This window comes from Palaemon carinicauda, chromosome 18 (assembly GCF_036898095.1).
Source record: "Palaemon carinicauda isolate YSFRI2023 chromosome 18, ASM3689809v2, whole genome shotgun sequence".
In the NCBI taxonomy this organism is placed as follows: Eukaryota; Metazoa; Arthropoda; class Malacostraca; order Decapoda; family Palaemonidae; genus Palaemon; species Palaemon carinicauda.
In genome coordinates this window covers 33,947,439-33,964,938 of record NC_090742.1, presented here as the reverse complement: position 1 = coordinate 33,964,938, position 17,500 = coordinate 33,947,439, and the positions used below count along the sequence as shown (strand labels likewise).

Sequence of the window (17,500 nt, the reverse complement as noted above, 5' to 3'; positions counted from 1 at the left end):
TCGTCTAATTGCCGTAATTTATGCTGTTAAAAATACGATAACATTACGAAGTGTCATTCACAAAATTTTGCCGAAATCGATAACCATGCAAATGTAAGGTAGAATGAGCTTTGTCCAATTGAAAAATTTTATTACATTTGACATCGATTTAGATATAATCTTAAGGTTTAGACAGTGCTAAATACTTGGCATCAAAGGCGGGTGTATTACCTAAAAGCGATGATGTTTAAAATGGATAATATCAGCTGACTGCAAAGCTTTGATCTAGCAGAAATTGTTCTCAGAATTAATAAACTACTCTACTAATAACATGCATTAGTAAATTATTATTGGTTCGACAAGAAAGGCTCACCAATTTCCCGATCCAACAATGCATATTTTCTTCGGGGTACTCATCGCTGTAGAGAGGTTAACAACACGACTGAATGTTACAACCTTGCTGGGGACACATCCACGCACCACACTTGGCGAGACACAACTGAAGCGACCCACGGCAGAACTAGTAAGACACCGACCAAATCTCAACAACCCAACATTAGCCATAAATAACATTTCTTTTAATATTTACTGAAATGCTTCTCAGGTGTGAGGATCTTCATCTGCAAGCCGTGGTAGAGGATCACACACGATAAAGGATATTGTAGGAATTATGTTTTGGTTAAAATATTCCTCGTGAAACGTACTTTGGAACACAAGCAGACGACACATTTGGCGGCAGTTTCCACTGGTTCGTACGAATCGCTCTAATCTCTAATCTTATAATGTTTGAGTGTTGTCACAAGACACCTGATCATTTGATATAATCATAATACTGCATACACATTTCCTTGTTTCTCAAAAATACGTGTTGCCTACTATAGCTTTTTAGCATAGTTAGCCGATAGATATTGTGCTTGTATTATGCTGTAATTGCAAAATAGAAACGTTTCATAAACGCGGACCATTTCATAATATGGCAAAATTTAGTTTTCACTTATAATGATTTATATTTATATATTGATGCATTTTTGGAAAAGACTGAAAACTGTCTACCGTTTCTCATATACTATGAACTTAATTAGATTCGGACGTTGCAAAGAAATCTATACAATATATACATTTTATTGTTTTAAACATCCATATTTTTACGATATTTTTTAGAATGCTCTTTTAATATACGTTTGAATGAAAAAGTATTATTCTGATATAAAAAAGTTTAGCATAATTGATATTTGATTATGTGTTATATTAAAAGAAAATTTTATTGTTTTTCGTTCTGCAACAGTAAAAGTAATACAAACGCTTTGTATAACCTGTGGGACAGCTGAAGCATAGAGAACATATAGAACTAGAAAAGCTCCCAGGCATATAAAACGGTACTTAAGAGGATCCATATTTGTTTGAATTAGCTAAGATTAATTCGAGGATTATTGAGAATGGTATGTTCAATATTAATTCTTATGATCAATGTGTTGAATATCACCATGCTCAAAAATATAGTTAAAGTACAATGAAAGTTGTGATTAAAAAATAATCATTAGTTCAGTGCAGACTGTTATTGTCTCATCAGCAAAGCTCGGCTTCATGATAATCGTAACTGATTCTAGTGAACTATTCATACAATACACAAATATCATAATGAGTATATTTCTTAGTGTCCGTTCTTTAAAGGCTGTTAACCTAAATCTATACAAAATAACTGAAACAAGGTTTAGGCTCTACTGTAAAACCATAAAAATATTTCTGGTTCAAATCACCCTGATATTTATCAGTAATAATTCATTATGTTTTCTGTTTATTTAGCGTCTGTTAGAAGTAGGTTGAAAGAATCCTGGTCAAAGTACTGTAAAGTAGAATTATCTTATTTTAGATTTTATAAGGAATGGTTTGTCACGTTTTCTTAAATATCCAAAGTATTTATAGAAAACTACGAAATTATATCTGGTAGACTTATGTAGTTTTAAAGATCACATCATGCTTCACTTTGTAGAAGACACGCGTATGTGTAGCCTATGTATAATGACTATGCCGATAAACATCATTATTGTTAAAGCCTAGAATAGTATATGATCTTGAATGAATCAAGCTTAATATGTCTATAACTAAAAATTAGACAACTTACAACTTTATTATTATTACTTTAAAGCTTTCTAAACAGAAGGCATTTCGTTTACTCTTTTCCACTCACTTAGCCTATTCATTACCTGTGTTCTATTTCATGCCTGAACAAATCAAAATTTTAATCACCATGGATAGCAACAATTTTATAAATCTTTTAGATTACTGAGAGATCAGTGATGATAACACAAATCAAACTATTTACAATAGGACATTTATTAATAACGTTTTCAGATATTTTCTACATTCAAGATTTATTAATAGTTATATCGCATGGTAATTCTTATATCCTTAAGTGGTTTTAAAAAAAGATAAAGCATATCAAAATCCATATAATAACCATTTTATTACAAATTGTATATTTCACAAGCCAGTTGCTCAATGGACAAGCCCCTGTAGAATATAAAACGAAAAATTGTAAAAATAAAACTCTGGTAAAATATTGATACAAGTAACAATAAATAGATTTGAACAAGAAAACACGCAAACAATTATTTTCAGAAATATACCGTGTTTGAGAATGGTTGTGACATTTAAAAGTAGCATTGCAAAAATTCAAACTTAACTCTCATGATAGCTTGATGAAATGGACAATGATGGTTCACAGATAGAAAACTATTTGTGAATCCTACAAATGAATTGGAACCTAGAAGAATTAGTAAATCATAACAATCCACAGGCATTGTAGTGAGAGTAGCCTTATAACAATAGTCCACGAAATTAAAAGTTTGATTTAGAAACTTTACAAGATCAAGAGGGAAAAAAATATGCAGATATCATCTTACGTGCGGTGCTAAATCTACTTCAGCGTCTTGTTTGCTGTGAGCAAATCATAAACGAAGCTATTCACAGGTCTGGTAATTGCTTGGACCTCGTATACACTGACTCCCCCGGCGTTATAACTAGTAAGGTTGGTTCTCCAGTCGGGACTTCTGATCATGCCTTGATTTCATTATTAGTGAAGACTGAGCAGCCTGTCCCTGATATATCATATTCCTGTAAAATTTATATGAAATCTCAAGCAGACTGGAATGGGATTTTGCATGATCTTTTATGCTTGAATTGGTCACAATTATATAATAGTGTAGATCCTGTTGTCCCTTTGAATGAGAATCTAGTCGACATAATTGATAGGCGTATCCCTTCTCGTGTGCTAAGGTACCGAATGAAGGACAAACCGTGGTTCAATGATGATTGTAGACGTGCTTATTTGGAGAAGCAGGAGGCCTATCACCTTTGGAAGGGTAACAGATCAGATTTGACCTGGAACAACTATACTCAGCTTCGAGCTTTTGCTCAGAGAGTTTATGCCTCAACTGAAAAGGAGTACAATTTAATCATAAAAGAAACCCTCTCTGGTACAACTCAGGAACATAAATGGTGGTCTACCCTTAAATCTGCACTCTTTGGTGTAGATGCAACAGTTCCTCCTTTACTTAAAGCAGATGGCTCAATCACTCACTGTCCAAAGGAAAAGGCAACTCTTTTGGCTGATGTTTTTGACAGTAAACAGAGTAATGAAAAACTTGAACTTCCTCATTCCTGTTTTCATGAGGCTAAACTAACTAGTTTAGCTTTTCGATCTCGTGAGATTAAAGCTCTGTTGATGGACCTTGATGCTTATGGAGGTGTAGACCCTAATGGTATTTTTCCTTTGTTTTTTATAAAGACAGCAGATTTCTTAGCTCCAAAGTTATCTGTTATTTTACGCAAGTTAGCAAGAAGAGGAGCTTTTAGCACTTGTTTGAGAATTGGTAATGTTACTCCTCTATGTAAATGTGTTTGTGGTAGCTCAAGTCCCACTGATTACCGCCCAATTTCCATAACTCCCATATTATCTAAAGTTTTTGAACGTCTTCTGGCAAAACGTCTTAATAGGTTTGCTGAAGGTAATCATCTATTCCCTAGTTTGCAATTTGGTTTTCGGAAAGGCCTTGGAGCATGTGATGCCCTTCTTACAATCTCCAATGCAGTACAGAAATCCCTTGATTGTGGTCGGGAAGTTCGTATGATAGGCCTTGATTTTAGTGCTGCCTTTGACCGTGTTAATCATGAGGCCCTTGTTTTCAAACTGAAACAGTTGGGTGTGGGTGGGTCGTTTCTTAGCATTATTATTGATTTTTTAAGTAGTAGATCTCAAAGAGTTGTTGTTGATGGGCACCATAGTGAGTATAGGAATGTGATATCCGGTGTTCCATAGGGTAGTGTTCTTGGCCCATTACTTTTCATACTATATACACATGACATGTGGTTTGGCCTAGAAAATAAGCTTGTTGCATATGCAGATGATGCTACTCTCTTTGCATCAATTCCATCCCCTGAATGTAGATCTGGGGTTGGTGAATCCCTTAATAGAGATTTAGCTAAAATTAATGCATGGTGCAAATTATGGGGTATGAAGTTGAATCCTAACAAAACTCAAAGTACGATTGTAAGTAGGTCAAGGACGGTGGCTCCTCAACATCCGGATCTCAGTATTGATAATGTTTCTTTAAATTTGTATGACTCTTTCAAAATCTTAGGTGTGATTCTCGACAGCAAATTTACTTTTGAGAAACATATAAGGTCTGTGTCTTCTTCAATTGCACAAAAAATTGGCTTATTGAGAAAGTCTTTTAAGATATTCGGTGATCAATCTATTTTGAAGAAGTGTTTTAATTCTTTTATCCTACCTTGTTTTGAGTATTGTTCTCCTGTCTGGTCTTCAGCTGCTGATTCTCATCTTAATTTGTTGGACAGAAACTTACGGTCTATTAAATTTCTTATTCCTGATCTAGATATTAATCTCTGGCACCGTCGTTCAATTAGTTCATTATGCATGTGGCATAAGATTTTTCATAACTCTGACCATCCTTTACATTCAGATCTCCCTGGACAATTCTATCCTGTTCGTAATACTAGGCAGGCAGTTAATTCTAATAGCCGGGCCTTCTCCATCATAAGACTCAATACTACGCAGTACTCTAGAAGTTTTATTCCAGCTGTTACCAAGTTGTGGAATGATATTCCTAATCGGGTTGTTGAATCAGTAGAACTTCAAAAGTTCAAAGTTGGAGCAAATGCTTTTTTGTTGACCAGGCGGACATGAGTCTTTTTATAGTTTATATATGACATATTTGTTGTTGACGTTGTTAATAGTTTATATATGATATATCTCTTTTGATATTACTTTTTTTTTAGAATGATTTATTGTTAATTTGTTCTCTTCAGTTATTTATTTCCTTATTTCCTTTCCTCACTGGGCTATTTTTCCCTATTGGAGCCCCTGGGCTTGTAGCATCTTGCTTTTCCAATTAGGGTTGTAGCTTGGATAGTAATAATAATAATAATAATAATAATAATAATAATAATAATAATAATAATAATAATAATTGATTTATAATGAAAAATAGCAAACAGTAACAGTAAAAGAAAATAATAGCCAACAAACATAACAATAACTATATTTATTGCTAATCTTATTTACAATATCTAACAAGATTCATAAAATACTCACAAATCACCAATTGATAAATTTACTCAATTTTTGCAAATAAATAAAGATAATAACAGCTTGATACAGGCCTGTGGTTTATCAGTCTCTATGATTTTTGAGACTCGGAAGACAACAGGAAACAATATATTCCCACAGGTCAACAGCAAAGTTCTAGAAGGGACTTTCAGATAAAAAGAGATGGCAATCATGAATACAGCTTCTGATAATATTCGATTTTCAGAAAATTCCTTATCTTCTCCTAAAAACTAGTAGCGCCGTAAAGAAATTAAAGAGCAGCTTTCGTCACAGGTGTCAGAGAAATGTCTCCACAAAATCAGGCCTAACCTAACGATGGGTGGAAATAGTCTCCCCTCCAAACACGTCACCAGTTTTCTTTTATACCGGGACTAGTTTTCTCGAAAGTTCAGGGAAAAACTACATCACGCAATATGCACGCCTGAGACTACCAGATACCCCTATTCTAGATACAACTTTGAGTTATAACTCATTACAATGTTTTAATCTTAACATTAATATTTGATATTTCAAAACAAACCGTTTTCACATATCCTATAGCATAAAATAGATAGATTTAATCTGTATTTAACACATGTCACAGTGACTACAAATGATCACCTATGATATTTGAAATGGTGTGACCTCATGAGCAGATTTATTTATTTATTTGTTTAAATGACCTAGCGTGAATTAAGATGACTAGGGTCATTGACAACCCCTTTTAAAGGACTAGACATAGGATTATTATTATTATTATTATTATTATTATTATTATTATTATTATTATTATTATTATTATTATTATTATTATTATTATTATTATTATTATTATTATTATTATTATTCTTGGGTAGTAGACCCTCTTTCAGGCAAGTTTTGTTAAAAATAAGGGCTGCCTCAGTTGCATTAATCTTATACTCTGTCTTCTCAATGGCTCTTATTATCTTCTTCTCAGGATTATTGCATGCAGCCAGTAATTGGGCAAAAGTCATCTTTCATGGTGGGTAGTCAAATTCAGGAATACTCGGCTAATCAAAATTTTAATGTAAAGTTTACAAGTTAGGTAAAATTTAAAAGTCAGGTAAAATAATACAGTGAACAAGCAACGCATTTGGGAGTACTGTCTCCCTTCCTCAGGCTTGAGTGGTGGAAACAATGATAGCTACGTCCATATATATGGCAATTATGGCTTAGGCAGAGAGGCAGCGAATTTACATTGGCTGCCTTGGGCGTCGTGGTTGGAGTAAATAGTGGGATAGGTAGAATGGCGGGTCCTCATTGGCTAAGCCGCTCGCCGAGAGCGGCTGTAGTTCAGTCAGATTACCTTCTCACTCACTCATGGGTGATGAGTCGCCATCTTGTCTTCCAGCAGCTGGGCTCTGATTGATGAGAGCGCTTGCCGAGAAGGTATCAAGACTAGGCAGGCTATCCAGTCGCTGATCAAAGTTGCCTTGATCAGTAAAGTTGTCTTGGCTGGAGATCTCATGGTTTGTAGGGTTACTCCTAAGTGTGTTGTTCCTTCGACAGGAGGGGAGAAGGAACATTTCCTGGGTAGTGTTAAGTGCCGGTTTTCTCTTCCGTATAAGTAGAGCTTCAAGTATTCGAAGTCTTCTGCTATCTAGAGCACGGCCAATTATCTTAGCGTTCTTGATTATTTCCTCATATTTAATGTTTTTCTTATGGACGTGGAGGGCATGAGATCTTATATGAAAATATACAAACTTCAGACTGCACGACCCCTCAGCCCGAGATGACCCAAGGACCAGTGCCCTACTGAAGGACCCTCTTCCAGAGACAACTTTGCAACAAGAATAAGGTGAAAGGAGAACTCTTGGAGCACCTGAGCCGCATTGTGGAGGAATAGGAAAACATCAAAAGGAATCCCTGCCGATCAGATGTGGAAACTGTAACCCTTGATGATACCAACATTACCATTGATGCTTTTAGTGACGACAATGGAGACGACCATCAAGAAGAACCTGTCCACCTTGCCAAAAACAGCTTGGCATACCCGGACAACATTTGCCAGGCTATCTGCACTATTTATTGGGCTAAGAGGTGGCAGACTATTCACAAGAAGCTTATTGACATTAATGGAGGCAAACTCCGTATACCTGAAACCAAGCAGAACTATATCAATATTTCATCCTATACCGCTACTGCCACCCGAGAGGAAATCCTCCGGATGGGACTCAACTGTCACTTCATATCACGCCCCAAACCAACAGACAAGAGGCTAGAAGTCGAACTTTTAATTGACTCTATCCTCAGTCACTAGGAGAAAGGGGCCCTAGGAACTACTGATGACCTCCAGCCCCTGCTCTTGGCTGAAGCTCTTACGGATCGTGGACGATACACCAGTGGCATCATCTTCACTGACATGAGGGAGGCAGCCAAGGAGCTGAGGAAGGAGGCCCATGTGACCATGAGGAGAGCTGACAAGACTGCTGCCTTTGTCTTGATAGACACGGAAGAGTATCACAGGAAACTTTACATGATACTAGGTGATTCTTCCAAGTTTGAAAAGCTCTCCTACAACCCTATAGAGGAGATCAAGAGAGAAGCTAATAAGACTATTGAAACCATCAATGCAGCCACAAACGCCATCCACTTCCAGATTATCACAGGGAATTTTAGCCCTGGTTACCTGTATGGTAATGTAAAGACATAAGAACGGCAAACCACTCAGACCTATTATTAGCCAGTGCCTAATGCCGACATACCACCTGGCAAAAAGACTCAACAGCCTTTTGATTCCTTATGTTCCGGACAAGTACAGCGTCGCCTCATCTGCTGAGTTCCTCAGTAAGCTGAAAAGATTCCTCAGCAGTGGCACCATCGCTTGCCTAGACGTGGAGTCCCTCTTTACAAACGTACCTGTTGGAGAGACCATCGACTTGATCCTGGAAAGAGTCTACAGGGACCCATCTACTATTACCCGTACATTCCTGAGGAGGCCCTCTGCACCATGCTTGAAATATGTACGAAGAGGGCCTCTTTTACCACCCACATGGGCCACATATACATACAGAAGGATGGTGTAGCGATGAGCTTTCCCCTTGGTGTGCTCTTAGCCAACTTTTATATGGGAGTTGTTGAAGAGAGGGTTTTCTCATGAATACGTCATCCAGATGAGTACGCGAGATACATAGAGGATACTTTTGTCATGGCCCCTTCTACCCAGGACATTGAGACTCTCAGTAGGACATTTGAGGGGTGCAGTTCTCTGAAGTTTAATGTCAAGCATAGCAACGATGGCCGGCTGCCATTCCTTGATGTGTTCATCTCTCCCAACCTTACCGAATTTGATACCCATGTCTAAATTAAGCCTACTAACCTTGGTTTATGCTTAAACAAAGACAGTTAATGACCTTCCAGGTACAAGGCCTCCACCATCAAAGCCTATGTCTGTAGGGCCCTTTCCCACTGCTCCTTTTGGGCTGACACACATCAAGAACTCGACCAAGTCGTTCAGGTCCTGGTAAACAATGTCTACTCTAACAGGCAAGTTAGCCGAGAGATCAAGCTAGCAATGGACACCTGGTGGATGAAAACACAGAGGTTAAGCTGATTATTTATTATGAGACCACCAAGATGAGGTCCTCAACAATAGGGACAATGCAGCCCTACCAACTCAGGACATCCTTAGGCAGACCAATGTGGTCTATTCCTATTTATTTCCTGTTCCAGGATGCCATAAGATCTCATGCCCTCCACGTTCATAACAACATTAAACGTGAGGAAATAATAAAGAACACTAAGATAATTGGTCGTGCTCCAGATAGAAAAAACTTTGAATACTTGAAGGTCTACCTATAAAGAGAGAATAACCAGCACTTAACACTACCCACGAAATGTTACTTTTCCCCTCCTGTCGAAAGAACAAAATACTGAGGAGTAACCCTAAAAACCATGAGATCTCCAGCCAAGACAACTCTACTGATCAAGACACTACCGACCAAGACAACTTTGATCAGCGACTGGACAGCTTGCCTAGTCTTGATACCCCCTCGGCGAGCGCTCCCACCAATCAGAGCCCAGCTTTTGGAGGACAAGATGGCAACTCATCACCCATGAGTGAGTGAGAAGGCAGTCTGACTGAACTACAGCCACTCTCGGCGAGCGGCTTAGCCAATGAGGACCCGCCATTCTACCTATCCCACTATTTACTCCAACCTCGACACCCGAGGCAGCCAATGTAAATTCGCCGCCTCTCTGCCTAAGCCAGAATTTCCATATATGAGGACGTAGCTATCATTATTTCCACCACTCAAGCCCGAGGAAGGGAGATAGCACTCCCAAAATGCGTAGCTTGTTCACTGTATTATTTTACCCAACCTGTAAACTTTACATTAAAACCTTGATTCGCCAAGTAGGCTATTCCTGAATTTGACTACCCACCATGAAAGATGACTTTTTTCCTCATTACTGGCTGTATGCAGTAATCATGAGAAGAAGATAATAAGAGCCATTGAGAAGACAGAGTATAAGATCAATGCAACTGAGGCAGCCATTATTTTTAACAAAACTGTTATTATTATTATTATTATTATTATTATTATTATTATTATTATTATTATTATTATTATTATTATTATTATTATTATTATTATTATTATTATTAGCTAAGCTACAACTCTAGTTGGAAAAGCAAGATGCTATTCACCAAAGGGCTCCACAATAGCCCAGGGAGGAAAGGATACTGATTGATTGATTGATTTAAAGTTTTCAGGCATCCTGACATCTGAGGTCATTGACGCCGGAGGAAAGGATATAAGGAAATAAATAAACGATATGAGGAATAATGAACAATTAAAGCAGAATATTTTAGAAAACAGTCACATAAAAACAGATATTTCTTATATGAACTATAAAAGGACATATCAGCCTGCTCAACATAAAAATATGGGCTGCAAGTTTGAGCTTTTGAAGTTCTACGGATTCAAATACCCAATTAGGAAGATCATCCCACAACTTGGTCACAATTGGAATAAACTTTCTAAAATACTGTGTAGTATTGAGCCTCATGATGGAAGAGGCCTAACTATTAGAATTAACTGCATGCCTAGTATTACGAACAGGATGGAACTGTCCGGGAAGATCTGAATGGAATGTAAAAGATGATAAGAATTATGAAAAATCTTATGCGACCTGCATAGACATTGCCAAAATGTCGGTATAAAAAAATGTTTTTCGGTTAAACAGGTTGACATAAGTCCCGTTTCATAGTTTATGAATGACTAATCTATTTTAACGTTGTTATTATTCTTGAAGTATTTCCTCTTTTATGTTATTTTTCTTATCACTTCTCATATATAGTTTATTCACAATCATTATGTCTTAATTGAGGATATTCGTTCACAAGTATTACGTTTCCAATCAATTTTGGTATGTTTTTGCTATCATGATCAAAATTCCTTTGTCTTACATAAAATATATATATTTATCTATTTATCTACTTAAATTAGTTAGTTGGCTATTCATTCGTCATAAATTTGGTTGGTTTGTACAGTCAAAAGCAAATGTCCTATCGTCTCCAGTCGCCCTCTGTCACCCCCAATATCTATAGATTCCAGAATTTCAGCTGTAGAAGAGTTTGGCTGTTAGGAGGGAGGCCAACGGGCGGGAGGAGGACGACGGTGGGTCGGGGAAGTACTTGTTAGAGCTGTAAGGGGTGTAATGGTAGTGGAACCACGAAAAATTATGGATGAACGTATATTCAGTATAATTTCTGCAGATCTTAATTTTATCATTATAATTATTCTAACTTATAATTATATGGTATATTTGTTGTGTTATTTACTATGCCATTCTCACAAACAACTTGTTGACAAAAAGTATCTATGTTTAGTTTTGAAATATATTATGACCCGACTGAATAATCTTTCGTAAACTCAAGCTAGGAGTCCTCTCTCTCTCTCTCTCTCTCTCTCTCTCTCTCTCTCTCTCTCTCTCTCTCTCTCTCTCTCTCTCTCTCTCTCTCTCTCTCTCTCTCTTCCCATATATATATATATATATATATATATATATATATATATATATATATATATATATATATATATATATATATAAATATATATATATATATATATATATATATATATATATATATATATGTGTGTGTGTGTGTGTGTGTGTGTGTGTGTGTGTGTGTATCAGATGCTACTTAGAATACCATGAAAAGGAGATAAAGACAGAAATTGATTGTTGAGAGTTTTTGAGAAAATAATGAAAATTACAAGATAGAGCATGCTAAAGATTCCAGTACTGATGGTGAAGTAAAAAGAAAAGCCACTGGAGGAAGTATCTAAACAGGAGAGCAGAGGAGGCTGACGAAGTTATGAATACGATAAGAGGCTATGGTGTAAGAATTGCTAATTGATTTATTAATAAAATATCTACTGCGGCATAGAAGAAACATATACCCTTTGAAAAGAGGGAGGGATCAGTTATAACAACAAAAGATGAAGAAAGGCAACGTTGAATGGAACACTTTAATGAAGTCATGGATAGAGGATATGAAGGGAATAAGTTGATTGTCATACCTAAAGTTGAGGAACACTCCTTTTTCTCTTCATCTTCCATAGTCCAACCACTCGATCCTCCCAACTGAGTCCGTACTTTATCCAATGATGCAGGCTTGTACCTCTGCATCCAAGGATATTTCCTACTCTATAAAAAAAAAGTTTCTTTTTCTCTTCATCTTCCATAGTCCAATCCCTTGATCCCCCCAACTGAGTCCGTACTTTATCCAATGATGCAGGCTTGTACCTCTGCATCCAAGGATATTTCCTCCATAAAAAAAAAAGTTTCTTTTTCTCTTCATCTTCCATAGTCCAACCACTTGATCCTCCCAATTGAGTCCGTACTTTATCCAATGATGCAGGCTTGTACCTCTGCATCCAAGGATATTTCTTGCTCTATAAAAAAAAAAAAAAGTTTCTTTTTCTCTTCATCTTCCATAGTCCAACCACTTGATCCTCCCAACTGAGTCCGTACTTTATCCAATGATGCAGGCTTGTACTTCTGCTCTAAGGATATTTCCTCCTCAATAACAAAAAGTTTCTTTTTCTCTTCATCTTCTATAGCCCAACCCCTTGATCCCCCCAACTGAGTCCGTACTTTATCCAATGATGCAGACTTGTACTTCTCCTCTAAGGATATTTCCTCCTCAATAACAAAAAGTCTCTTTTTCTCTTCATCTTCCATAGTCCAACCACTTGATCCTCCCAACTGAGTCCGTACTTTATCCAATGATGCAGGCTTGTACCTCTGCATCCAAGGATATTTCCTCCATAAAAAAAAAGTTTCTTTTTCTCTTCATCTTCCATAGTCCAACCACTTGATCCTCCCAACTGAGTCCGTACTTTATCCAATGATGCAGGCTTGTACCTCTGCATCCAAGGATATTTCCTCCTCAATAAAAATAGTTCCTTTTTCTCTTCATCTTCCATAGTCCAACCCCTTGATCCCCCCAACTGAGTCCGTACTTTATCCAATGATGCAGGCTTGTACCTCTGCATCCAAGGATATTTCTTCCTCAATAACAAAAAAAAAGTTCCTTTTTCTCTTCATCTTCCATAGTCCAACCCCTTGATCCCCCCAACTGAGTCCGTACTTTATCCAATGATGCAGGCTTGTACCTCTGCATCCAAGGATATTTCCTCCTCTATAAAAAAAAAGAAAAAAAAAAGTTTCTTTTTCTCTTCATCTTCCATAGTCCAACCATTTGATCCTCCCAACTGAGTCCGTACTTTATCCAATGATGCAGGCTTGTACCTCTGCATCCAAGGATATTTCCTCCTCTATAAAAATAAAAAAGTTTCTTTTTCTCTTCATCTTCCATAGTCCAACCACTTGATCCTCCCAACTGAGTCCGTACTTTATCCAATGATGCAGGCTTGTACCTCTGCATCCAAGGATATTTCCTCCTCAATAAAAAGAGTTCCTTTTTCTCTTCATCTTCCATAGTCCAACCCCTTGATCCCCCCAACTGAGTCCGTACTTTATCAAATGATGCAGGCTTGTACCTCTGCATCCAAGGATATTTCCTCCTCAATAAAAAGAGTTCCTTTTTCTCTTCATCTTCTATAGTCCAACCCCTTGATCCCCCCAACTGAGTCCATACTTTATCCAATGATGCAGGCTTGTACCTCTGCATCCAAGGATATTTCCTCCTCAATAAAAAGAGTTCCTTTTTCTCTTCATCTTCCATAGTCCAACCCCTTGATCCCCCCAACTGAGTCCGTACTTTATCCAATGATGCAGGCTTGTACCTCTGCATCCAAGGATATTTCTTCCTCAATAAAAAAAGAGTTCCTTTTTCTCTTCATCTTCTATAGTCCAACCCCTTGATCCCCCCAACTGAGTACGTACTTTATCCAACGATGCAGGCTTGTACCTCTGCATCCAAGGATATTTCCTCCTCAATAAAAAGAGTTCCCTTTTCTCTTCATCTTCTATAGTCCAACCCCTTGATCCCCCCAACTGAGTCCGTACTTTATCCAATGATGCAGGCTTGTACCTCTGCATCCAAGGATATTTCCTACTCTATAAAAAAAAAGTTTCTTTTTCTCTTCATCTTCCATAGTCCAACCCCTTGATCCCCCCAACTGAATCCGTACTTTATCCAATGATGCAGGCTTGTACCTCTGCATCCAAGGATATTTCCTCTTCAATAAAAAGAGTTCCCTTTTCTCTTCATCTTCTATAGTCCAACCCCTTGATCTCCCCAACTGAGTCCGTACTTTATCCAATGATGCAGGCTTTTACCTCTGCATCCAAGGATATTTCCTCCTCTATAAAAAAAGTTTCTTTTTCTCTTCATCTTCCATAGTCCAACCCCTTGATCCCCCCAACTGAGTCCGTACTTTATCCAATGATGCAGGCTTGTACCTCTGCATCCAAGGATATTTCCTCCTCAATAAAAAGAGTTCCTTTTTCTCTTCATCTTCCATAGTCCAACCCCTTGATCCCCCCAACTGAGTCCGTACTTTATCAAATGATGCAGGCTTGTACCTCTGCATCCAAGGATATTTCCTCCTCAATAAAAAGAGTTCCCTTTTCTCTTCATCTTCTATAGTCCAACCCCTTGATCCCCCCAACTGAGTCCGTACTTTATCCAATGATGCAGGCTTGTACCTCTGCATCCAAGAATATTTCTTCCTCAATAACAAAAAAAAAAGTTCCTTTTTCTCTTCATCTTCCATAGTCCAACCCCTTGATCCCCCCAATTGAGTACATACTTTATCTAATGATGCAGGCTTGTACTTCTGCATCCAAGGATATTTCCTCCTCAATAAAAATAGTTCCTTTTTCTCTTCATCTTCCATAGTCCAACCCCTTGATCCCCCCAACTGAGTCCGTACTTTATCCAATGATGCAGGCTTGTACCTCTGCATCCAAGAATATTTCTTCCTCAATAACAAAAAAAAAAATAAGTTTCTTTTTCTCTTCATCTTCCATAGTCCAACCACTTGATCCTCCCAACTGAGTCCGTACTTTATCCAATGATGCAGGGTTGTACCTCTGCATCCAAGGATATTTCCTCCTCTATAAAAATAAAAAAGTTTCTTTTTCTCTTCATCTTCCATAGTCCAACACTTGATCCTCCCAACTGAGTCCGTACTTTATCCAATGATGCAGGCTTGTACCTCTGCATCCAAGGATATTTCCTCCTCAATAAAAAGAGTTCCTTTTTCTCTTCATCTTCTATAGTCCAACCCCTTGATCCCCCCAACTGAGTCCGTACTTTATCAAATGATGCAGGCTTGTACCTCTGCATCCAAGGATATTTCCTCCTCAATAAAAAGAGTTCCTTTTTCTCTTCATCTTCTATAGTCCAACCCCTTGATCCCCCCAACTGAGTCCATACTTTATCCAATGATGCAGGCTTTTACCTCTGCATCCAAGGATATTTCCTACTCAATAAAAAGAGTTTCTTTTTCTCTTCATCTTCCATAGTCCAACCCCTTGATCCCCCCAACTGAGTCCGTACTTTATCCAATGATGCAAGCTTGTACCTCTGCATCCAAGGATATTTCCTACTCTATAAAAAAGAGTTCCTTTTTCTCTTCATCTTCTATAGTCCAACCCCTTGATCCCCCCAACTGAGTCCGTACTTTATCCAACGATGCAGGCTTGTACCTCTGCATCCAAGGATATTTCCTCCTCAATAAAAAGAGTTTCTTTTTCTCTTCATCTTCTATAGTCCAACCCCTTGATCCCCCCAACTAAGTCCGTACTTTATCCAATGATGCAGGCTTGTACCTCTGCATCCAAGGATATTTCCTACTCTATAAAAAAAAGTTTCTTTTTCTCTTCATCTTCCATAGTCCAACCCCTTGATCCCCCCAACTGAGTCCGTACTTTATATATGATGCAGGCTTGTACCTCTGCATCCAAGGATATTTCCTCTTCAATAAAAAGAGTTCCCTTTTCTCTTCATCTTCTATAGTCCAACCCCTTGATCTCCCCAACTGAGTCCGTACTTTATCCAACGATGCAGGCTTTTACCTCTGCATCCAAGGATATTTCCTCCTCTATAAAAAAGTTTCTTTTTCTCTTCATCTATCATAGTCCAACCCCTTGATCCCCCCAACTGAGTCCGTACTTTATCCAATGATGCAGGCTTGTACCTCTGCATCCAAGGATATTTCCTCCTCAATAAAAAGAGTTCCCTTTTCTCTTCATCTTCTATAGTCCAACCCCTTGATCCCCCCGAACTGAGTCCGTACTTTATCCAATGATGCAGGCACGTACCTCTGCATCCAATGATATTTCCTCTTCAATAAAAAGAGTTCCCTTTTCTCTTCATCTTCTATAGTCCAACCCCTTGATCTCCCCAACTGAGTCCGTACTTTATCCAATGATGCAGGCTTGTACCTCTGCATCCAATGATATTTCCTCTTCAATAAAAAGAGTTCCCTTTTCTCTTCATCTTCTATAGTCCAACCCCTTGATCTCCCCAACTGAGTCCGTACTTTATCCAATGATGCAGGCTTTTACCTCTGCATCCAAGGATATTTCCTCCTCTATAAAAAAAGTTTCTTTTTCTCTTCATCTTGCATAGTCCAACCCCTTGATCCCCCCAACTGAGTCCGTACTTTATCCAATGATGCAGGCTTGTACCTCTGCATCCAATGATATTTCCTCTTCAATAAAAAGAGTTCCCTTTTCTCTTCATCTTCTATAGTCCAACCCCTTGATCTCCCCAACTGAGTCCGTACTTTATCCAATGATGCAGGCTTGTACCTCTGCATCCAAGGATATTTCCTACTCTATAAAAAAAAAGTTTCTTCTTCTCTTCATCTTCCATAGTCCAACCCCTTGATCCCCCCAACTGAGTCCGTACTTTATCCAATGATGCAGGCTTGTACCTCTGCATCCAAAGATATTTCCTCCTCAATAACAAAAAAAAAAAGTTCCTTTTTCTCTTCATCTTCCATAGTCCAACCCCTTGATTCCCCCAACTGAGTCCATACTTTATCTAATGATGCAGGCTTGTACTTCTGCATCCAAGGATATTTCCTCCTCAATAAAAATAGTTCCTTTTTCTATTCATCTTCCATAGTCCAACCCCTTGATCCCCCCAACTGAGTCCGTACTTTATCCAATGATGCAGGCTTGTACCTCTGCATCCAAGAATATTTCTTCCTCAATAACAAAAAAAAAAAAGTTCCTTTTTCTCTTCATCTTCCATAGTCCAACCCCTTGATCCCCCCAACTAAGTCCGTACTTTATCCAATGATGCAGGCTTGTACCTCTGCATCCAAGGATATTTCCTCCTCAATAAAAAGAGTTCCCTTTTCTCTTCATCTTCTATAGTCCAACCCCTTGATCCCCCCAACTGAGTCCGTACTTTATCCAATGATGCAGGCTTTTACCTCTGCATCCAAGGATATTTCTTCC

The 17,500-nt window shown here is 38.1% G+C and overlaps 1 protein-coding gene across 1 annotated transcript in view; it reads right to left on the bottom strand.

The window, feature by feature from the left end:
• Positions 1 to 16,482, bottom strand: part of LOC137657252 (glycerol-3-phosphate dehydrogenase [NAD(+)], cytoplasmic-like) — a 158,437-nt gene extending 141,955 nt beyond the window's left edge. The window contains exons 1-2 of the mRNA XM_068391590.1: positions 16,352 to 16,482; positions 7,518 to 7,704 (exon numbers count right to left, since the gene is read on the bottom strand). Coding sequence (XP_068247691.1) covers positions 7,518 to 7,704; positions 16,352 to 16,482 — 318 coding nt within the window. The remainder of the gene's footprint in view (positions 1 to 7,517; positions 7,705 to 16,351) is intronic.
• Between the last annotated feature and the right edge of the window lie 1,018 nt (positions 16,483 to 17,500).